This window comes from Neolamprologus multifasciatus, chromosome 9, assembly GCF_963576455.1.
Source record: "Neolamprologus multifasciatus chromosome 9, fNeoMul1.2, whole genome shotgun sequence".
Classification (NCBI taxonomy): Eukaryota; Metazoa; Chordata; class Actinopteri; order Cichliformes; family Cichlidae; genus Neolamprologus; species Neolamprologus multifasciatus.
The window spans coordinates 20,786,705-20,810,267 of NC_140447.1; the positions used below are offsets into that span (position 1 = coordinate 20,786,705).

General features: G+C 39.9%; 1 protein-coding gene across 4 annotated transcripts in view; it reads right to left on the reverse strand.

Moving 5' to 3' along the window:
• The window catches only part of esyt2b (extended synaptotagmin-like protein 2b), a 42,756-nt gene extending 19,463 nt beyond the window's left edge, over nucleotides 1–23,293 (reverse strand). For 2 of the 4 annotated variants that reach the window (XM_085171850.1, XM_085171852.1), the window contains exons 1-7: nucleotides 22,588–23,292; nucleotides 13,309–13,350; nucleotides 12,710–12,844; nucleotides 12,402–12,478; nucleotides 11,943–12,015; nucleotides 8,948–9,037; nucleotides 4,294–4,349 (exon numbers count right to left, since the gene is read on the reverse strand). In XM_085171850.1, coding sequence (XP_085027976.1) covers nucleotides 4,294–4,349; nucleotides 8,948–9,037; nucleotides 11,943–12,015; nucleotides 12,402–12,478; nucleotides 12,710–12,844; nucleotides 13,309–13,350; nucleotides 22,588–22,989 — 875 coding nt within the window. In that variant the 5' untranslated portion in view covers nucleotides 22,990–23,292. Of the gene's footprint in view, nucleotides 1–4,293; nucleotides 4,350–8,947; nucleotides 9,038–11,942; nucleotides 12,016–12,401; nucleotides 12,479–12,709; nucleotides 12,845–13,308; nucleotides 13,351–22,587 lie in introns of all 4 variants that reach the window. The other 2 variants (XM_085171849.1, XM_085171851.1) reach the window with 2 other exon arrangements.
• Nucleotides 23,294–23,563: the final 270 nt, after the last annotated feature.

Consider the following 23,563-nt stretch of genomic DNA (forward strand, 5'->3'; position numbering starts at 1 on the left):
ATCGTGGCTAGAAAAAAAAATTTAATTACAATAAAACTTATTGTGCTGGGTTATTGCTCAGCATGTCCCTCGAAGAATGGTTATTATTATTATGGGCCAGATGTCCATATATATTATAATGTGACCATTGTAATCAGGGGCATTTGTAAATTGTCTAAGACATCACCTGGAAGTGGATGTTTTCTGAGGACACCTATAAACACAATCTTTAAAATAGTCTGCAAAGAAAGAAAAGTACAAAAATGTAAGCTGATGAAAAGTGGGTGAATTTTTTTTTAAACTAGACATTTGCTAACACACACCTGATGTACTTGTGCTCTGTGCTTTCTAGGTGCCCACCAGTGAATACGTACAGCAGCTGAGTAACAGCCTCTGTGTAATTGGTCTTGTAAATTTAGAAAACTTGCGTCATTGGTGTCTTACTGAATTAGGTCCAAGATATTTTCAGGTCTTCAATGAAATGTTATTGTGTTGTAGAATTTCAGTTTTAACAGTAAAACTCTACTTGCTACAGTGATCACTGCATGGAGAAACTACAGTAAACTCCATATTTAGTCAAAGTTTAACCTTTTGTTTTGTCATATAGAAATAACAACACAGACATGTGTAATCTTTAACAATTAACAGTGTGTGTAATTTCAGAAGAACAGAAACATAAAGTCCAAAAACTGCAGTGACAAGCTATCAAATTATAGCTAGCTTGCCACAGCATTAGCCGCTTCCTGTTTATTGTAACTTAATATTTAGGTGTACTTCACTAATTAAATTTTATTTAAAGTAGGTTCTACCACTTAAACAAAGTCAGTCTTGAAACAATCAAGAAAATAATGTAAAGTTATCACTGGGGATAAATGATAAATTCTAGCTGGTGAAAGCTAGGCTAAGTCTAGCTAAGGCTAAGGCTCAGCTAAGGCTAAATCACCCACTTTTCTCTTGTGTAATTAAAAGCTTTAACCTATTGCTCAAAGAGCCTAGGTAGTCATACCACATAAATAAGGCATTAGTTAAATGAATTTATAATTAACATAAAGTTATAAAATAAAATAAAAATGGTTTTCTTAACGCACTGAAAAACCAAATTTGTATTTAATGCATTTTTAGGCTCTTCATTTTGCTTCTTCTAAAGGCTTTGATGATTATTAAGAATTGCTTTATATTAGCTAGGTTAACTCCTTTCCTTGCTTTTCAAAGGTGCCACACAATTTCTATGATTATTAGACTCACAATCCCTCTATAACACTCTAACTCCTAACTCCTGTGACAGCAAACCTAACCCTAACAAGCATCACCAAACACCGGCTAAAGGCCAAATGATCCATCAGGCTGAAAACATCGGTCAGCACAAAGTCCAAAATCCATAGCAAACGCTGGGCTCAATTACTTTTTTGTATCAGCCATAGGCTAAGCAAAAGATGGCTAAGCTTAAGCAAAAGATTCAAATACCAAGAAGTAAATTAAACTACTTTCTAAATATCGCACAACTCAGGTTTCAGAAAATTATACATCGTCACGAGCTATTTGCCATTTCAGAGTAAAAAGAGTGCCCAAGTTTGCTGGATTGTCATGTTATTAACAATGTGAAGGTTGTGAACCAGTCACATTAGAGGACAGTTAAAGTTCATTTATAAATATCTGTAATTCATTATAACCTTGCAGGAATACATGTAATGCGTCAGGAATCTCAGGCTGTCCAGCAAAACCAATAAAAACCTTCAAAGGAAAAAAAAAACCTCTGGTGTGATACTAAAGCTGCACAGACACCAGATGAAAAAACAAAACATAATTTTAGCTGTGTTTGTCTGGAGGAACATTTATTTGATCAATCCTCAGCTTCTCTTTAGGTGAAAAACACGCATTGACTTTAGGATTCAGTGGCAGGGTGCTGATCAGAGCTGGAGCTTTTCTCCATCTAAGAGCTGAGGGTGTAAAGGGATTCCTGCCGCATCAGCACTATTTCTGCTGCTCCCTCGGCGCAAACACTGGAACACCCCCATGTCCCTGCCTTTGTGTTTATCTATTCACTTTAGGACTCTCAACACTCAAGACTGCACACTCAACACTTATAATGCTCACATAATGCACACTGATAATGTGTTTTACCTTTCACTGACTCACATTGACAGCAAATATCCATCACTGCGATGTACAGCAATGCTTCAGCCATGTTAACTTTGTTCTGGCTGATTGCAGGAGCAAATGACCATTAAACAGATTGCCATTAAATTCTACACAAGCATTTGTGATCCCGAAGAAATGAATCCTAACAACTGTAGTGATTCCCTGCCTTTTTCTCTTGCACAATTAGCCGGCAAAGGATTTCACTGATCCAGTAAATTATTACCACATCTTCTAAAGAGATTAGCACTTTAGACTCTACAAATATTCATGGTCCCCAGAGTAAGACTTTAATGACTTTAATGATCAGTGACTTTCCCTCCACAATGAGGTTGAAATTTGGAGTAACGTGCCAGCAGCTACTGGATAGATCGACACAGTAATTGTCACAGACGTTAACTGCAAATCACTTCAGAGATCACCAGAAGTTTATAATACTCTATACTGTGACTGCAAAACAACTGACTGTATATTAATGATGGATGGATACTGTGGTTGATTACAACCCACAGTGAAGTCTCAAACTGTCTCGAGTTGTCTTGGTGTTTTGAAAATGGACAATCTGACTGAGAAACCTTTAATTACAACGTTGGCATCGCGAGAGCACCAAATTGAATATTTCCTTTCAAATACAAGTTGAGATATGAGATGAAAACAAAAATAAACAAGGACAATATTACCCACCTTTGAAAAATGAAGCCCTCGTGGAAATGCCTTAGACCTCCATTCTATCTGAACACCACCAGACAGCACTACTTGTGGTTACAAAAAGCATGGGTATCACTTTGGGAATCACTGCACTAGCAACCTGTAAACTCTCAGTTATGCCTGCTGTTAATGATATCCCAGGTTATCCTTTCCCCCCCTCTAACTGGGAGCATAATTTATGAGGCTAGCACTGTGTTGTATTAAATTATACTTGAGGGTACAGATGAAGGGAGCAAAGCTAATCACATTTCCATTAGCCTCAGCTTTGTTTTGTGCTAATACACAACATTAAGAAGTTGATTATGGTTAATACTGACTCCACTAAACAACAACATGTTATCACAGCTACTAGTATGACTAATGACAGTCTTAATATTATTAACAAGGTTTAAAAGAGGCCCACTGGGCAAGTCTTCAAGTGGACGGCTGATGCTGCGTGCGCTGTGATTTGGACCACGAAGACCCAGCTAACCCCTCACCCACATCAACACCCAGACTAACACGCCCACGTCTAAGCACACAAGCTCCGTGGATCCATTTCACCCCCACAGAGAACTCAACATAAGAGAGTCCACTGAGCTCTGCCTGTGTCAACATGTCAGTCAGCGTCAGGGGGGTGTTCAACAAGCAGCTGTAATCCCAGAAAACTACATTCAATATTCATGCATCTGTCAGCTTCTTTTTCAGCTGAAAAAATAAGTATATAATAATAAAGTACCACTCAAGATGGCAGCGTGTAATTGTGTCGGGCTGTTAGCAGCTCTTAATCAACTCTCATTTATTTTCTGCTCAGCCCACACAACAACCCGAGGGAAAAAGACACTTAATACAAACAAAACAAAACGGGTGAGGATAAGGAAAACGGCGGAGACAAACACCACTGAGCCGGCCTGTTTTATCCCAGTTCGAGCATTAAACTGTTGTGTTAATCCTGTTTTTCGTGATGTGTGTGCAAACAGACATGCTGGATCGTTTCACTTGATCTCATTGTTTGCTTCCAAATGTTTGAAAGAGATACGTTTATCTAAATCAGCTCAGTCTAGCAAAACTCGATAAACTACAGCAGTAACGAGGACAGGGACACCCGAGGCTTCGTGCACGTAAGGAAACCTCATTAGTGGAAAATACTTTCTCTACAGCTGGTGAGATTTAGCTTTCCAGAAACTGGACAATAAGACAATATTGTCTTTAAATATAACAGTGGAGGCAAATACTACTGTATGCATAATACTTTTGGTTTCATCAATGCTGAAGATATTAATAAAGTAAATGCGAATGAAACTCTGAAAATTAAGCCTTTTTTTTTTTTTTTACATAAAATGTGTTTAAATGAGAAAAACAAAACCCTGAAATTATACAGCAAACATCTTGGCACGTGTTAACTTCACTTAAACTTAGAAGTCCTCAAATCCTTTAAAATCTAAGCTTTGTTTCTTGAGGGAAAAGAAAAGCAAGTTTGAATTGACTCACTTGAGCCCAGGAATATCCAGTATATTGGAGAGGCCGGTCCAGTTTATGTCCACAAGCTGAAAAGGAAGTAAAAATGAGAGCGTGGCCATGGGTTAGACGGTAAGAATAGAAAGCGTGAATGACTTTAAATGGAGTCAGAACACTTTATGTTATTGTTTCCTGGCCCTCTATTATATTTGCGTCTTGCCAACAATCCTAACTCGATAACACCTGCAGAGACAGCAGCAAACTTACATGCAGTAAATCAAAAGTCGTGAGGATAGATTGACACTGTTTTGCTTCGCCCATGACATTATGCTGCACTGGTTATTTAGGAGGCGTCACACTGCTACGTAAAGTATAAAGCAAACATTTCCTGTCATATATTAAAGTTCATTGTTTTTACCTTTTAGTTTTCAATTTGGGGTCCACTGACCTGTAAGTGTTTAAATGCATGCACTGTGTGCACAATTAGTTTATGAGTCACAACGGGAGCACAGAAAGCAGTGATCCTTGAATGGGAATGAATACAAAAGCACCTGCTTCCTGAAAGATTTATTAAAGCAGCAGCATCTGTCTGGGGTCTTGTTAGTTTACCGAATAATGAGGCTGGAAACACTGCACCTTCTAGTTTTGTGCACTTCTTTAGAAAATCTAGCAGCAGGTCAAATCTTGATGAGGTGCCGCAATCAAAATAAATCAAAGAGACCTGAGACGCAGGCATATCCTGCTCCGCTCAGTGGGCTTTGATCGGCTCTTGCCTCCAAGCTCAGGGACTTGTGTTTTTCTAATGAGCCTTTCCCACCCTACTTTTTTGTCCAACCTGCTCACACTGCAGCAGATGCACGGAGCTCTGCAGGGACGAGGAAAGCACTGCAGGGCTGTAAATGATGTAGGGGATGATGTGGAAGGACACACCCATCCCTGCATATTGTATTCAAAGAGTCATCAAGAGACTGTTGATGTATATATGAATAAAAAAAACTGTTGATAAGGGCACTGTCTTTAATCTAAGTGAATCGATTAAATGCTAAAATAATATCTGCTTTGAAAAGCTTCTCAAGTGGGAGTATTTCCTGTTTTCCTCCCCTTCGTACATTATCATTTTAATGCCTTTGGGGTGAGAAAACTGCACAGAACAAGCCAGTTTTCTTGAGCTGCTCTTACACTCGCAGTGCAACCCTGAACTCTTCTAACACTACCCAGCAAAGCAGTATGCGAAAACACAGTAAATAGAAGCATTGTGGATTGGACAAAAAAAATGATTTTAACCATGTGAGACAATGTAAGACAAGAGCAGGTAACCTCAACAGGTGTCATGTGTTCTGCATGCTCAAACATCATCCAGCTATGGAAGAGGATTAGGGCCACCGAAAAAAAAAAGTGGGTACATCTTTTTTTTCTTCTTTTCCAGAATTCTGAGATTAAAATTCTGAGATTAATCTCCCAATTCTGAGATTAGGTCAGGTCTGAGAAAAAAGTCAGAATTCTGAGACTGAAGTCAGAATTCTGAGAAAAAAGTCATAAATCTTAGGAAAAAGTCAGGATTTTGACTTTAATCTCAGAATTCTGCTTAAAAAAAAAGTCAGAATTCTGAGAAAAAATAATTCTGAGAAAAAAAGTGAGAATTCTGACTTGAATTTCAGAATTCTGAGAAAAAAAGTGAGAATTCTGACTTGAATTTCAGAATTCTGAGAAAAAAAGTGAGAATTCTGAGAAAAAATAATTCTGGAATTCTGGAAAGGAAGAAAAAAAAAAGACGTGCCCATTTTTTTTTCCAGTGGCCCTAATCCTCTTCCATATCCAACTGGACCTCCTTGCTGAAACCAAATATATATATTGCAAAGTCAATCTAAAGCAAACCCTCTCCTTAAATATGCTACATGTGATAAAAGAGCAACTGCAGACAATGTCAAGACTCGATTTTACAGCTTTTTTAAAATATTTTTATCAGGGTTCGATGGATGGGCTGGATTTGGTTGCTCGCCCCCTTTTCTCTATTTACAGGTGAAGCTGCTGCTCGGGTTTGGCATCACTGCTCGACCCTGAAGACGAGTTGTACTGATGCAGCTCCTCTTCACACACCTCTGGGATTAAGCAGACAGACAATGAGTATATCTGGGTGGATTGGTGGACTGGTGCCACAGTTCCTCACCTGTTCGCCACTGCCTCTATGCTTGCCTAGAATCTCCCTTGGAAACCTGTCTATTCGAACCGTTACTCCTCTCTGGGCTAGGACGTCACCAGCAACGCTCTGTTGCATTTATGTGCTGAGCCCTGCACAGGAAGGACTCTGGTGCTTTGCCTGTGCCACCTCGCAACCTCTGGAAAATCCCCTAAATCTGCTCATTAAGTCCAATTTAAATTTAATCATGACACTGGTTGTTTCCAGTCAGAAATTACTCAATAAAATGACTGTAACTGTCAGTCTGCCCCAGGGCAGCTGTGGCTACAACTGTAGCTTGCCTCCACCAGTGTGTGAATGTGAGAGTAAATGAATAGTGGAATTGTAAAGCGCTTTGAGGGCCCTGAAAAGCGCTATATAAATGCAATCCATTATTATTATTATTATTATTATTAATTAGTAACTGTCAAAACGATCTCTTTTTAATAAATTGATTTTGGACAGTCTAACCATTAACTCAGCAGTTTTCAAGCCAAAATATCAAGTCACACCTACGTCTATATCTGCAGAAAAAAAGCCTCTCTGTCACCTGTATTTTAATATGAAAATATAGTATTTTCAGAATGATGCCTACATTTTAAATCCATTTTTCTTTCAGTTTATCTACATTGGAATAAAGTTGCCTCTATCATCTTATCAGATGCTTTAATACCATCCAACAATTTTTTTTTTGCCTCCTATGGTTCAGATTTTTTTACAGAAGTTTCTTCAAAGGGCCTTTTTAGCTTGCTTGACAGCATTTTTGCTTTAGCTAACTCCTCCAGAAGCTGAACAAATGTCAGTGGCTGAAGGTCGCCGACATCTCTGATCTAGCTGAGACAGGTAGTATTCTCAGTAGTTTTTCCCTTAGTAGATGCTTTTTTTAGTTGGTTTGGTGTGGTTTTTCTTCCTCATCAGTGACCAGATTTACCTCCTCACTTTCTGTCCGGGCTATCTAATGTGCACTAATACATATATTTAAATCCCAGCTGTTCTTTTCATGGGGTTAAATAATAACACTGTAGATATAAAATCCCACGGAGCAGCAGGATTTGGCTCAAGGCACATTTGAAAACCACTGCATAAACTGACTGAAAATCAGATCTGCCAGTACATTCAATCAATGTAACTCGTCTTTGTGTGTGTAGTGCAAACATCTCACACACATCTACTAATTAGTACTTACAAGAATTCATAGCAATAACAACAGTGTTTGCAATTCAGTCAGGTCCTTCACTGCTTCATCGTTCATTCATTACATAAAAGTATAAAACTGTCATCTGAGTTGGAGTAGATGAATATCTTCTGCCTCACTGCAGAATGTGCTGCATCTTTTTATTTAGGCTGTGCTGAGTTGCATCAGTGCAATCACACCGTCCAGACATGGCCAAGACCTCTTATGGTCTGGAAATGTGTCTGTTATGTTTGGCACCCAGCCTCAGATCTTGTATAACACAAAGGGGAAAAAGAACATGACTTACTTGAAGTCCAGAGAACACAATGTTAATATGTCAATGTCAATAATTTGCTTTATTAATTCATTTTCTTTTTCCTCCAGGAACCCAATGTGATGTTGCGGGTGTGGGAGCTGAAAGAAGACTAAAGCACCTAAATGCATGTGTGGATATATTTGCATGTGGGGAATTTACTGAGTGGAAGCTGCTTCTTCCTTCAGTCTCCAACAGTAATGTCTCCACCTTGAGCTTTAGTTCAGTGCCTGGCGTAAAAAAAAAATATGGCAAAGTAGGTCTAGCTTGATCTGCAGCTATTTAAAGCACCGCTACAGCTCCACTGGGCCCTCGCATTTGATATAAATCGGTCAAACGTTTTTAAGCTGTGCAGCAGTGGCTCTGCCTAGGGGTTGAACCAGGAGAATAATGGAGAGTCACCTGGAAAATAATGGATGCGTAAGCAACTGGAAATGTAAATGCAAATCATGTGAACACTGCTTGCACCGCAAGAGCACAAACAATGTCCGACAGTAAGGACAGTGAAGTAAAAGAGACTGAAATTACGCTGGAAATTAATGCTGCAAATAATAAGAAACACGTCCTACTGTGATCCAGTCGTGACTTTGACTCAAATGACCCTTTTTAGCTTTAATTTATGTCCATTGTATCTGCATTAAAAGGCAAGGGAATAAGTAAAGCACTAAAAACAAGATGCTTTATGAGGTGAAATGTTAGGCATAGTAAGAATGGTGAAATACTCAGAGGAGCATTTTAAATATTCAGGACAGCAGGATAATCATGCCAACCTTGGCCAATGTAGTATTATTATATGTAATAACACAAAGTTGTCATTCTCTCTGAATGTCAATTGAGAGTATAACTCTGAATTAGTAATGTGCTGAACTGTGATGCCATCTTGGCTTTGTGGTTAAACAGCCTCCACTCTATTCATGCTGCATTTCATCAAACTGCAGTGTCATTATAACCTCAGCTGCTCCTCTGTTAAGTTAGTCTGACTGATAAAGTTACTCAGTTAAACATTATTAGCTTATGCACTTACTGGCTTCTTCAGGAAGAACAAAGACAGAGCTCCGACGAGAGGTATATCACCCAGCAACGGCTCCATCACCACTCTCAACACACCGTGGATCTATGGAAACATAAGAGGAACAACACGTTGATATCCACAAACACAAACGGAAAGCTACAGGGAACTCACACCCTGCTGACCCCTGACATTCGTCAGCGGCAGTGCCGCTGGAGCTCTAGCGCATGACAGGTTGGAAACTCTATCCCTGCCTGACTTCACACCTGCCCTGTGTGATCCTCCACCTTCTTCAAAACATATTATGACAATTATGAGGATTATGGTTTTGAAAGTGCTTTAGATGTATCATGTGGAACACCACACAGCTGCTCTAATCCTGCAGAATGGGAACAAAGGAGGTTTGAATTCTAGCACCAGTATATTTGTTGTGGAGTCATATTCCTTTTTTGGAGGAATGACAGTCAGAAAATGTTGTCCGAATGGAAAGTGAATTACGCCAGTAAATCCGATACTAATGACTAAAGCCCGTGTGAAACTAAAAACCAATAGTACTCTTGATTTTGTGTTTGCAGGCAGTTCTTTAGACTTAAATGTATTTCTCTATTTCCTCTCTCGCTCTGTTAACTGTGAGATTGAATCAGCTCCTTAGAACATAAAACTTATGGTAAAATCAAGTCCTGGAACATCAAAGAGGACAGGTAGAAAAAGTTAAGCTTCATTTAGGTGCAATAACTTGTGCAAAGATCACACCAAAAGTAAGTGGTGGTGTATTTCACACTGAGCTGTGGCAGTTTCTTGCTGGACTCTGGAGTATTTATAGCAATATTGACAAAACTGTCCAAAGGAATAATAATGGCTTAAAGGCATGGTGACCTAGGCCGGTAGGAGACTGGCAGGGGAAACAACAAAATTTGAACATTTAAAATAATGGACCTGCTAAAAAAATACTGCAATTTAATACAACACATGATTTATTTGCAGGTTTAACTGGCTATTAGTGTAAAGCAGCAGTGGTTAAAAAGTTTAATCCAACCCATCTAAGCTTAATATGAAGCCAAATCCACCTTTGTGATTTTTGTAATATAATCCAGCTCAAATGTTGACTAATGTATTAGTGGATGATTATAGTCTACAGAGATACAGTATGTAGGTCTGCCTGTTAGGATGCCTGGGTCGTTGACCCAGGGGTTTTGAGTTTATTATATTATTTATAATTTCTAGTCTTTGGGTTTTCATTAGAGTCATGTCTTACGGTTTGTCTCTGTGTAATCCTTAGTTGCTGTCTCCCCTGTCTGCTATATCCCCGTGTCCAGTCGGTGTCTGTGTCTGTCCTGGTCCCACATTTCTGTTCCCTCTGTTGTAGTGCCTGCATGTGAGTCTGTGTCTTTTGTTCAGTCTGTGTTATGTGTTTCCTGTTTTACTTTGAAGGTCTCTGTCTTATCTCAGTGTGTTCAGTTTACGCTTCCTTGTCTCGTCAGTTCTGATTTGCCCCAGCTGTGTTTCCCTCCTGTTGTCCATTCCCTGATTGCTCCCTCTATGTATTTAAGCCCTGTGTTTCAGTTTGTCATTGTCGCGATCTACCGTTTATTTAGCTGTGTGTTTTTTCAGTCTGTTCGTGTAAGTTTATTTTTGGATACTCAGTTTTGTTGTTTTTTTAGTTTAACATTAAAGCTGTATTTAAGTTCACCTTTGGTTTCCTGAGTCTGCATTTTGGGTCCTTCATGTCACCACCCCAGCGTGCACACAGCCTGCACATAACACTGCCTGAGTTTCATAACAGGGCCAGGGACAGACCTGACGGCACTGGGTCTCCAAGGAGGAGCACAGATTGCCTTTTTTCTGCCTGCTGCTACTCGACAGCAATACACAAAGGGGAGAAAGGAGCAGCAAGAATAACAACAACACGCAGGCACAAAATACTTCAGAGTAATTGGGCTGTGTAGTCAAAGGCAATCTTCCAAAGCAACAGAATTAACGTTTAGCTGTTTTAGTTTGTTTAAAGCTCTGTTTAAGAGACACTTTTTAAAAATAAAGGTCCTTGTGACCAAATCAGAACAAACAGTAAAGCTTTTGAAAACACTATTTGTCTGTTCAAAGTCTGAGAATGTCTCCTTTGAATTATGATGTGTTTCTCTTGTTGGGATTTGCGATAGCTTCATTTTTTTCCCACTGATCTTTCCTTGAGTTTGTTAGTATCTTCTCCACATATGTCTGGTATGCTGATTGTTACTTATTATGTCTTGTCTTTGTGGTAGCGCCTGCAGTTTTCTGGATTGCTTTATTTACGTTGTTTTGTTACTGGACTTTGATAAGAAACAATCGGCTTCCATTATAAGTCATTTTCCTTTTTTCCAGCACAACACTAGTAGTTCTCAACATCAGAAACCCCTGATAGGTCTCGATATCTATCTATCTATCTATCTAGAGAGATAGAGAGATATATAATAAAAGCAGGATTATTAATCCTGTAATAATAAAAACAAGAGCATGGACATTTACTTGGCTCGAGAGTGACAGCTGAATGACTGGAAACTGGGGAGAAACTGTGGTAATGGTGGTGACACACAGTAAATTCACTGGCTTTTTTCTTTTGGGAGATACACCTGTCATGGTTCTAGGTTTCTGTATGTTATTTGTATGAGTTTTAGTTTCTATTTCACTTTTATTATTTCTTTGTTGTGCATCTAGTGTCCCCAGTGTTTCCCTTTGTCCTCTCTGCCTTGTCTCTTTGGTTGGGTTATCTGTGTTAATCACAGAGACATGAAAACTTCCTGTTGTGATTTGATAGTATTCTGATTTCCCCTGTTTTCCTTCCTCCTGTCTTACCTGCTGTTTTTCTGATTGTCTTCACCTTCACCAGTCTAGTGAAACTGTACACTTAGACCTGAGCCTTTTTGTGCATTGCTTCCTGCTGTGTTTCTGTTTCCAGTGTGCAGTCCTTATTTCTTACCAAGGGAAAGTACCTCTATGAGGATATGAAACAAAACAAAAAAAGGGATTTCCTCACCTGGATGCTCTTGATGCCAGCTTTGCAGTAGTAGCGTTTGATGTCTACTTCGATCTCAGTGTTGCCAACAAAGCTGGGTGATAAAAAGCAAAAGTATGTCTCGTAAAAATCCTTTATCAGGGTTCCATCACTTTGATTCAGGCCTTTGAAGTTCCAATCCTTTTCAGGAAATGTGGATTTAATGCTGTTTGCTGTGTATGCTATTCCTACACTGGATTCTTGTGTGCACAAAGCAGAAGATATTAACTTGCACAGACCTAAGTGGAAAGAGGCTATTTACATACTGACCTTGTGCATTAAAGCAATGTGAGTTTCTTTAGCTGCATTGAAAACAGATACTCCAGTTGTTCTCGTGTTGTATTTTTAACAAAAGAGCCAAGCGAGTAGTGTCTATAACTATAATGGCAGGAGAGAACGCTAGACGATAAACATTTTTAGACAGTGATCTGGTTGGCTCACCTGATCTGCAGGTCCATAATGATCTGTCGCTTATCCACGTTTTCCGTGTAAACCTTGACCCCGTTGATCCTCAGTGGCTGCAACATAACATAAGGAAGCATTACAGCCACTCCGTCACCCCTCCCAACCCCCACGTGGTTAGCACAAGGTCGACCCCTCTGCAGACCCCCGCACGGAAACTATTTATGCAACGAGAGCATATGTCAGCGACATGCATGCACGTTCATGTTCTAGCCACGGCGCACCCTCATCAGCTGACCCACGGCACCTGCTGCTAGCAGCTTGTTTTGTCACATCGAGATGCTCACTTTGTCTCCCATGTCGAACTTGGTGAAGGAGAAGGTGCTGAGGTGGGCGTTGGACTCCTTCACCGCCGGCTCGATCACGTCGTGGAACAGTTTTTCCACAAACTGGCAGATGTAGGGCCACATCTGTTTCACAGTCTAAGGGGATACAGAAAGAGAGAAATCAAAGGGTTTTGGAACAAATCAAAGAAAAATATTCATTATATGATTATTGTAAAAGGATATAAAAATGTATTTGCTCCAGGACTTTATACATTGAGGGGTACATCCTTTACAGTAAAATATTCAAAGTCTAGTTCTATTTGTCAAACCCATACACATCAAGCAAAAAGACTAACACATGAATGTTTTAAATCTCCAGCTTGCTCAGTATAATGTATACTCAGGAGTGACTCCAAATCTACATCCGCATTTCACAGCGTTGCAGGAACGGGCCTGCATGTTAAGTCAGATGTGCTGCAGTGTTGCAACAGTCAGCGAGAAGAGGAGAGTTAGCAGATGGCAACAGACATCCCATTTCCCACAGTTTTTACAAGGCATGAAAAACGAGGAGGGCTTCACTCAAGCAGGCAAATTCAAGAGACAGCTGCCCGATTCGTTACCTTGTTCAGCCACTCCACCCGCTCTACATCTGGAAAGTGGACCTGCAATGGAGAAAACAGAACAGATCATCTCCTGGTTGGTTTCAGAAAGCCTTTTAAAGAAAAGATGGAACATGCTGTTTGTAAATAGAGCATAGGCAGATAGGCAGATAGCAGGGTTGGCTAAAACTGTCATCCATCCATCCAACTTTTAACCATGTATGCAGTTTCAGGGTTGCTGTGGACCTGGAGCCAAACCCAGCAATCACAGGGTGAGAGGAACCTTCTTGCTTTGAGACGAAAGCGCATCCAAGTGTATAAAATGACCATAATCATAACTAACATGATGACTGTCCAAAGGCCTAATGACTGGCAGCTGAAGCTGTTTCCAGTTGTTGTCTGTTGATGTGTTTTTACAGTTTTTTTCCTTTTTTTCTCCTATATTTAGTTTTTGGATTTAGGAAGTAAAAACCACGCTCAGTGTGTGATCTGTCATTTCTAAACCTATCTCATGTTAAAGCTGACAGTCTTCAACCCATGTGCATTATATAACGGCAGCACGTAATTAAAACTAATCAGCCAAACACTTTCGATTACGATTTGTTAACATTTTTGTGAACCCAAGTAGATGTCAGACTTCCTGACGTTGCCATCTTTAGAGCCATGCTGCTATTTCAGCACAGCTAAATTCACCAGTGTAAAAGATTACTGTCTAGATACTTATTTATTATTAATGTTTGCACCGAAGCTAAGAGTAAAGAGCACCCATCTCCTCCAGTACAAGCTGTTCAAAATATTTGTATCTAGTGGCAATTTAGTGGTTGTGGCTAATGTCATATTTAATTTTAAGACCTTTTAGGCTGTAATATCACATCAAATGAGAAGCAATAGCTTGACTATCAGAAATTTAAAATGTTGTTTTTGTGTTTTCAGGCAGTTTAATTTTGAAAAAATGCTTATAACTTCACTACTAAAAGTTTCCAAAGGAGGAGGAGGAGGATGGAGTAACGTGTTCCTATCCTGATGCATGAGATTTACTATGGTTCGATTTTTGCTTTGCAGTCACTGCTGTAGGTGAAGAAAAAAGATTGTTTTGCAATCCATGTTTTCTTCTCTACCTAAAGAATGTTTGCATCATATGCCCTTCCCTTTATCATCATGCAGCCATGCTACATTTCTAAACAGACATTTCTAACTAATCTTACACTCACGGATACGCAGCTGAAGATTGAAATAAATCAGACATGATAGTATTTCCATCCTTCTCTAGTCAAACCTTTTACATAATTTGTGGTCTGAGTCTGCTCTGCAGTTTAACTAATCTTACTGAATGACAAACGTAAATCACTGACTTAACAGGAGCTAAAGCAGAAACAAAGTCAATACGATGCATAATGGTGTTCAGCACTGCAGACACCAGCATAATAGAAAACAGATGAACCACATCCTCTTCATCATTTTAATTTAAGGTGTTTATACCCTAACTTCAACAGAAGCCCTAATCAAGGCTCTTGTGGTGATACATACTAATGGCCACTTCATTAGGTTTACCTTTGAAACTGTTTCTTAATGCAAATATCCAATCTAATCCAATCACATTGCAGCGATTTAATGCATTTAGGCATCCAGACTTGGTCAAGGGGACCAGCTGTCTGGGTAAAAAGGCCTTGTCGATGTCACAGCTCAGAGGAGAATGGCCAGACTGCTTAGAGCTGATGGGAAGGGGCCGCTTGTTACAACCAACGTATGCAGATGAGCATCTCTGAATGCACAAGATACCGAACCTTGGAAGCAGGGCTGCCACGATTAGTCGACTAGTCACGATTACGTCGACTATCAAAATCATTTACGACTGATTTAATAGTCGACATGTCGTTTGAAGCTTTGTAAGATCCCAAAAGACGCAGGAATAAGTAGTAGGGTTTAAGAGTGTAGTAACGGACTGAAACAGAAGATGGCAGCACTGCATGTACAAGGATGCCAGCTGCTGTTAAACCCCAAAGAAGAAGAAGAAAAAGCTGTGTCCCAGAAGCGGCAGCTTATTATTATTTCTGGGTCACAAAAAAAACGTTTAACATATTTTCAGGCGAGAATGTAACTGTGTAAACCTCAAATATCTGCTCAGTTTATCAAGACACCACATATTTTCAAAAGCGTTCCGACGTTTTCAGACGTCTGTTACCCACTAGCTCGATAGCTAGCTGGGAGCAAGGCTCACTAGAACCCGTGAGAACACCGGACTCCCGGCAAATCATTTTCAAACCCACCGCTGTCTTTCGCTACTCAGGTTAAATATATATAAGTCACTTAGATAACTTAAAAATGTTATTGTTTGGCTTTTTTAGTATTTTATTTGTTCCTGAGTAATTCGGTTTGGCTGAGATTAAAGTTATAGTTTTTACACAGCCGAATAAACGTCAAGCAGACAACTGATTATCAGAAGTGTGAGATGCTCGAGAATATACTCCGGTGTCCTGTTATATTTTAGATAGCAAGGAGTTTATTAAACCGAAACAATCTGCAAATTTCATTAAAATTTAATAAACTATCATCTTGTCTTTATTTTTAGTTAGCACATACCTTAAACACTTAAAGGTGTAAGCTGATGATAGTTATATAAGAGCAGATACGTGCTGGTGCAATAAGCTGTACGCTGTATGTCCAATGGATGCATGATCTGATTAGTCAACTAATGGCAAAAATAATCGGTGACTAGTCGACTATCAAAATAATCGTTTGTGGCAGCCCTACTTGGAAGCAGCATAGGTGGAATGGCAGATTGACATTATGGATGTGCAGCAGCAGCTCAGTTTTCAAAGAGGGGTCAGTCATGCATTCATGAATATTCCTCTACTTCCTGTTTCCCTGGTGCTTCATTAAACTGCAGTTTGTGCCTCGTGTTGGGCTGTCTCTCTATATTTTGCTGTGTTTTGAGTTTTGTGCTTCTTAACATTTATAGTATCGATTGTGTTTTTTTATTGCCTTTTATGTTTCAAAATCCCATCTAGGAAAGTACACTACAAACTAGCTCAAGGCATAAATGCTGTGATGCGTGGCATGGTTCATATTACATATTTTCCCTATAAAGATGTAAAAAATAAAATAAAGATGAAGTGAGGCAACTGGCTGGACCTATGGTGAGACACGATGTGTGAAGAGACAGCACCATTTCTCATGGATTCAGCAAAAGTGCTTATCTGGCGTTTATGTCAGAGTGTGAGAAAAGCAGTGACATGAGCAGGGCGACAGAGAAGAAAATGTCACAGCTAACATAAAAGATTCCAGAAATAATATAATCCTGTGGAGGAGATGCTGGAAAAAACCTCATTAATACCCCTGACACAGTGACCTCATTCACAAATGTAGGTGAGGTAATGATGAGTCACTTCACAACAAATGTTTCCTTTTAAGCGCTGAGCAAGAATCAGGGAAACATAACTTAATTATTTCGTGTTATGCCAAAGAGTCGCTGAGCCCTGCCTCTTAAAGACAAAATTAACAATTTGCCTGGGTTTTGAATAAAAGATGGTTATTCTCACTGTAGGTATTACAGGTATTGCACTGCAGTGGTTTGTATCATATCTATCTAATAGACTCCAATTTGTGCATGTAAATGGAGAGTCCTCTTCACACACTGAGGTTAATTATGGAGTTCCACAGGGTTCAGTGCTAGGACCAATTCTGTTTACATTATACATGCTTCCCCTAGGCAGCATCATTAGAAGACATAGCATACATTTTCACTGCTATGCAGATGACACCCAGCTCTATCTGTCCATGAAGCCAGATAACACACACCAATTAGTTAAACTGCAGGAATGTCTTAAAGACATAAAGACTTGGATGGCCACTAACTTTCTGCTTCTTAACTCAGATAAAACTGAGGTCATTGTACTCGGCGCTGAAAAGCTTAGAAATATGGTATCTAACCAGATTCTTACTCTGGATGGCATTACCTTGGCCTCCAGTAACACTGTGAGGAACCTTGGAGTCATTTTTGACCAGGATATGTCCTTCAACGCACATATTAAACAAATATGTAAGACTGCGTTCTTCCATTTGCGCAACATCTCTAAAATTAGAAATATCCTGTCTCAGAGTGACGCTGAAAAACTAGTTCATGCATTTATTACTTCCAGGCTGGACTACTGCAATTCATTATTATCAGGATGTCCAAAAAACTCACTGAAAAGCCTTCAGCTAATCCAAAATGCTGCAGCAAGAGTACTGACAGGGACTAGAAAGAGAGAGCATATTTCTCCTGTTTTGGCTTCCCGTCATTGGCTTCCTGTTAAATCCAGAATTGAATTCAAAATCCTGCTCCTCACATACAAGGTCTTAAATAATCAGGCCCCATCTTATCTTAATGACCTTGTAGTACCATATCACCCTATTAGAGCACTTCGCTCCCGCTCTGCAGGCCTACTTGTTGTTCCTAGAGTATTTAAAAGTAGAATGGGAGGGAAAGCCTTCAGTTTTCAGGCCCCTCTTCTGTGGAACCAGCTTCCAGTTTGGATTCGGGAGACAGACACTATCTCTACTTTTAAGATTAGGCTTAAAACTTTCCTTTTTGCTAAAGCATATAGTTAGGGCTGGACCAGGTGACCCTGAATCCTCCCTTAGTTATGCTGCAATAGATGTAGGCTGCCGGGGGATTCCCATGATGCATTGAGTTTTTCCTTTCCAGTCACCTTTCTCGCTCACTATGTATTAACAGACCTCTCTGTATTGAATCGTATCTGTTATTAATCTCTGTCTCTCTTCCACAGCATGTCTTTTATCCTGTCTTCCTTCTCTCACCCCAACCGGTCGCAGCAGATGGCCGCCCCTCCCTGAGCCTGGTTCTGCCGGAGGTTTCTTCCTGTTAAAAGGGAGTTTTTCCTTCCCACTGTCGCCAAAGTGCTTGCTCATAGGGGGTCATATGATTGTTGGGTTTTTCTCTGTATCTATGAAGCGCCTTGAGGCGACTTTTGTTGTGATTTGGCGCTATATAAATAAAATTGAATTGAAATTGAATTGAATTGAAAACTGTCTTCAGACTGCTTATCATGGCTCGCTGAGTCAGAGAGGTGCTCACGTCCTGAAGGAAAACACGTCCTGCAGCTAATAACACAGGAAAATATTAAAGTCTAAACACAATGTCAGCAGCAGAAATAGGGTTTAATTCAGCTGATATGGTATCAGGATTTCAGCCAAGTAATGCCATCCTCTGGCAGAAGCACGATCTGATATCCTCGTGTTGGTGTTGTTCCCAGATCATCATACTAAAGGTTGTTCCAGGATCAACATTGCAAGTGACCAATCAGAATGTTGTGATGTCATACTTTTGCGACTTCGGGAAAAACCGGCGTAAAACAAAAAACTGTATTTAAGCTGCGAGAAACCGCCTTTGTCCGCCGATCAACGGACCCTAACCCTGACCCTAACCCTTACCCTTTAATAAACGCTAAGCAGAATTGATATTGTCCTTGCAACATTGGAATTTCATAAATGCACGAATGGGTTGGTGCGCAAAAGAATAACGTCACAATAATGTGATTGGTCACTTGCAATGTTGAACCTGGAACAACATTTTCATGATGATCTGGGAACAACACCAACACGAGGATATCAGATCATCCCTGGCAGAAGGTGCATGTTAACCCTTTAAAGCCAATCTGATCACCTGTTCGTAACACTTCCTACCTCCATCAGCGCGATCTATCGCATGTCCGCCATGACCTGCCTGAAACCGGAAGTGACGTCATTTTGCGGAAATGTCGTTTTTTTACCTTCAGGGCCTTATGAGCTATACTGGTGTTTTTAAAAGTTATGTTTGACTTTATGACTTTCTGTATCATTTCTGGGATGCTTAGAACTCAAATTGCACTGCTGGAAATAGTTTATTTTGATGCATATGCTGGGTTTTTTTTTGCAAATTTGCATCATAATATTTATTTTCATTTTTCCTGCAGTATATAAAAATTGGTGTATTTCAAAAATAAAACTATAAAGACACTCAAAATAAATTTCCTGTGATGGAAAACTATTTTGTGTAACTTTTTTGTATTTGCAGTTTTGAGGGATAAGCTTCTTAAATTTCTACTAACTAGAAATATATGTTAAAAAAAACAAAAGCGATTTTCAATTTTTTTGTAGTTTATTTCACTTTTTTGCAATTTATGTAATTACTATGCACTTAATGCATACATATTATTAAAATTTGGGCTATAATGGTTGTATTGAATGGCACTACAAATATACAAAAATATAATATAAGCTCTGGCGGACTTGGTTCTATGGTAGGTCTTAAAGGGTTATGGTCTCATATAATGCAGACAATCTGAGCCCTCTGAACGACACCTCCATGCACCTAAGGTTCATCTCAGTTTGTACAGCACATATTGCTCTTTCACTGCTGCTATGTAAGATCAGAGAAATCAAACTGTACAAATAAACTGTGACCACAAGGTTCAAGGAAAACATGACTATATCTACTGCAGCTGTAGTACAGTTCTGTGCCTGTAATATTCACTGGCCAACTTCAACAATGCAATAAATATGTTTGCAGTTTTTAATTTACAGCTTATATTCCCTTCTTTTCTTTAATAACTCCCTCATTTGTTGAAAACACACACTAATTATTTCAACTTGTGGGTCTTAATATAGTTTAAATGCGCTCCACTACTAAACAACATCATAAAAAACACATGATATACTGGAATTGTTATAAAAACCCTCAATTTTAAAAGGATAATTTGATTTAAAAAGGCATAAGCAATGCATTCAAGGTCAGTGATGTAAACCGGTGGCAGTTCAGAGCTACATTACTTTTTCTAACAAGCTAAAGTATTCTAAGCATGAAATAAATGCCACAGCGTGCTGCTTTTGTTTTTTTCCACTGCAACGGAAACAAGGCAGGCGATAATAGTCTTCACGGTATTCCTGCTGACAAAAAGAGGTGCAGAACATGCTTGTGGAAATCAACAACTTTCAAAATCCTGAGATCTGTGTTCTTTGCACTCCTGATGCATTAGGTCCATTTAAAAGAGCAAACCAAAGCACAGTGTCACCCATTTTCTCCCATAAGTAGCCTGATAGCAAGTCAAAATTGCTTTGAGAAATCCAGCTGGGCAGCAAGCCATCTTCTCTGACACTGAACCAAGGTGACTATCTGCCAGTTCAATCACCTCAGCAGTGCACACGTGTTCGGTGTTTTCCAATTAAATCTGATTCCGTGGCTCAGACAGATAGAGATGCGTCGCATGTCAGCAGGTTCGCGCAAGCTAGGAATAATGGCCATTGTTTACAACAATGAGAATGAAACTACCTTGGAGTAAAAAGCAAGGACTATATAATGGCAGTTGATGCTAATCTCTATAAAGAAGTAGAAGAAGACAGGGCGATCTATTTGCTGACCTCTAATAGCTGACGCTCTTGCTTTTTTATCTTCATCTTGATATAAAGTTTTGATTCATGTCTGGTATGTTTTCCTCATTATGCTCTGTTACAAAATGAAATAGCTGAACAGATACATCAACGCAATGACATCACCACCCTGAATGGCGGTCTATGTGTGAAAAGATTTTTTCATTATTCCTAAAAACTAAGAATATTGTTTATATCAGATATTAATGACTAATGCCAATAATAATGAGCTCTACATGAAGGCTAAAATATTCAGCTCCAGGTGCCATAACAGTCCATCTTTTATGTACAGTCCTTGGGCCTCACCAAATATTAATGCATTTACCTTTCATTTTATAACCATTTTCTTCATCTAGCAAAATGCTTTTTAAACAAGAAGAACCATTTTCACCTGAATGCTCAAGGTTTTTCATTCAAAGTCTTGGTTCAGTCTGTGCCGCTCAGACTGTAAAATCTAGCTGAGAGCTATGTGCAAAACTGTTGTGACGCTTCCACAGACACTTTTAGTGTCAGTAGCTGCCACACCAGCTGACTACTGAGTCACCCTGGACAAATACAGGTCAGGACATAAACTAAGCTGGATAAACTGGAACTGGCAGAAGTGCATTTTAGCAATTGTTTTCGGGTGTGGACGCACAAAAAACCCAACAGTGTGAAAGAAATGTCATCTTTTTATGTGTAGTTGGGAGAAATCTGCAACAGCCAAGATTTAAGAGCTATAACTGGAAACAGTGAAATGTGCTCAGCTTGTCAGGCTGGAGGTTGTCAATCATTGTGAAGCCCCAGAAGATCTATGTTGATTTCCCATGAGGACACAATCCTGCTGCTGGTATGACCACAGTTTCATAAAGAACAGACTTAAAACAAGGGGGGTGCTGAAGCCACTTAATAATTTCTCTTTCCTTTAAGTGGGATGCTTTCCCTCCATCCCATCTAATTCCTCCACCCCCCTTTAATGGCATCAATGCATCCTCAGCCGTGTGTCAGCAGAATGGGCTTTTAACTTTTAGCGAGGCTGTGCCGCAAACCTCCTCTGAGTCAGATACAGAAAGTCTCAGTTTTGAAGACCTCCAAGTTATTCAGTCATTTAATTTAAAGTTTATTTGAGTTTCATTTTTTTGCTGAGAGAATACGGCTCAAATTCACATGAATGGTCTGGACCACCCAGATTCTCTGGGGTCCTAAAGGAGGGTTCAGTAAAGCAAATTTCTCTTCCCCTTTTGAGTTTTATGGAAGATGCAAAGTTTACTCACAGTCACATTATTTCTCTTAAGTGACCCCAACCTTTAATGTTGAGACTTTCTAACCCTAAAAGCACTAGTCGTGAGAAAATCCATGTGTGAAAAAATTAGCCCTCTTCCAAAGCCTGGAATTAACCTGTGATTTTTTTTTCTAAATATAAATTATTTAGAATAACAGTAAGAAGCTATACTAAATTATTTAGTATAGCTTCTTACTGGTTTATAAACTGGTTTGCCAAATTAAACCCTAAATTGTTAAACCCAAGGATGGGCAGCGACCTCTGCTCTGTCTTAACATTTTGCCAAGATAACGTGCTGCAGAAATAGAATGACTTACTACAAGTGACATAGCCAGTCTGAATCCCAAAATAACAGAGACCCCGTGGGCATGTTTCCTTCCCAGCGTGGTGTCTCGTTTACCATTGTACCCTGCTGTATTTAGACTGGGGCTCTGGTCTAATGTCACTGCTGCGGAGACAGCTGCCCCATCACAGCTTTACAGCTCAACTCTGCTCTGCTGATCCTGTCAGCTGATTGTGTTTTCTTGGAAGCTCAAAAATATTGTTCACAACAATACTACACGCCCTATTCATAGAAGTGGCTCAGTTGGGATAAACAGCTTCGTCCTGCTCTGATTCAAATTGTGCCTTACCCATGGTGGTAAATCAGAGGTGGTGAGAGCACATTTGGCACTTTGCTCCTCTTGCTCAAAGAAAGCTATTGCTCGGCTCAGTCGGCTTTGCTTTCCTCCTGTGTTCCTCCTCCACCAGAAAAAGATCACAAGTCCAATAAGCAGCCAGCTGAAACTGAACTCAAAATAACCAAGTGCGTAAATGGGGAAAATGAGCACAAATGTCTTAGCAAAGTGGACCCAGGTCTGGGTCAGCTCGCTGGTGGATGACGCCGGGGTATCGTCGGGTATGGTCGTCTCTGAGGGATGGGGAAAGTTGGGTTGAGGTGGACTCGGCGCAGTGTGCCCGTTCTCTTTGGGTAAAGCTGGGCTAGCGTTTTGTGAATGGCTTCCTCGTACATCTGTCATGCTGTCTCTTGACATGTCTCTGTGGCCTCCTCAGGAGAGTGTCCTTAAAATGTCAAAATGCGGAGTGTCACAGCTCCCATGTGCCAGCGGACCAAAGCAGTCTTCATACGGGGATCCTGCTCTCACGTCAGTTCACCTGCACACCAGCCCATCGCCCCGGGAGGAACCGCTGTCGTTCACCGTCTTAGTTTCCACTCTGAAGAGCAGCTCCCGAAGACATTCTGATTAAATCGCTCTGCTTGAGATAGTCCAGTCCACAGCTCTACTTACTCTGCCCACACAGGGTGGGTATGACCATTTCCAAAAACGCACAAGCATCCAGTTGTGTGCGATCCCAGCGGCGTCTCTAGCGCTATGTATAAAGCTAAGACATCGCCATCTGGTGTTTACTAGAGGCAACTACATTGTTATCACCTAGAAAGCGTAAAGGTCCAGTGAAACAGATATTCTTAAAAGTAAATGTTTAAATAGCATCATGCATTGGCTGTATTTGAAAAAAAAAAATGCATTTAATAGTGCCTCGCTAGCTTGTTAGTACAGTATTACCCTTAAACCCGAAATGATGAGCACTGATAAATCGCTACTCAGT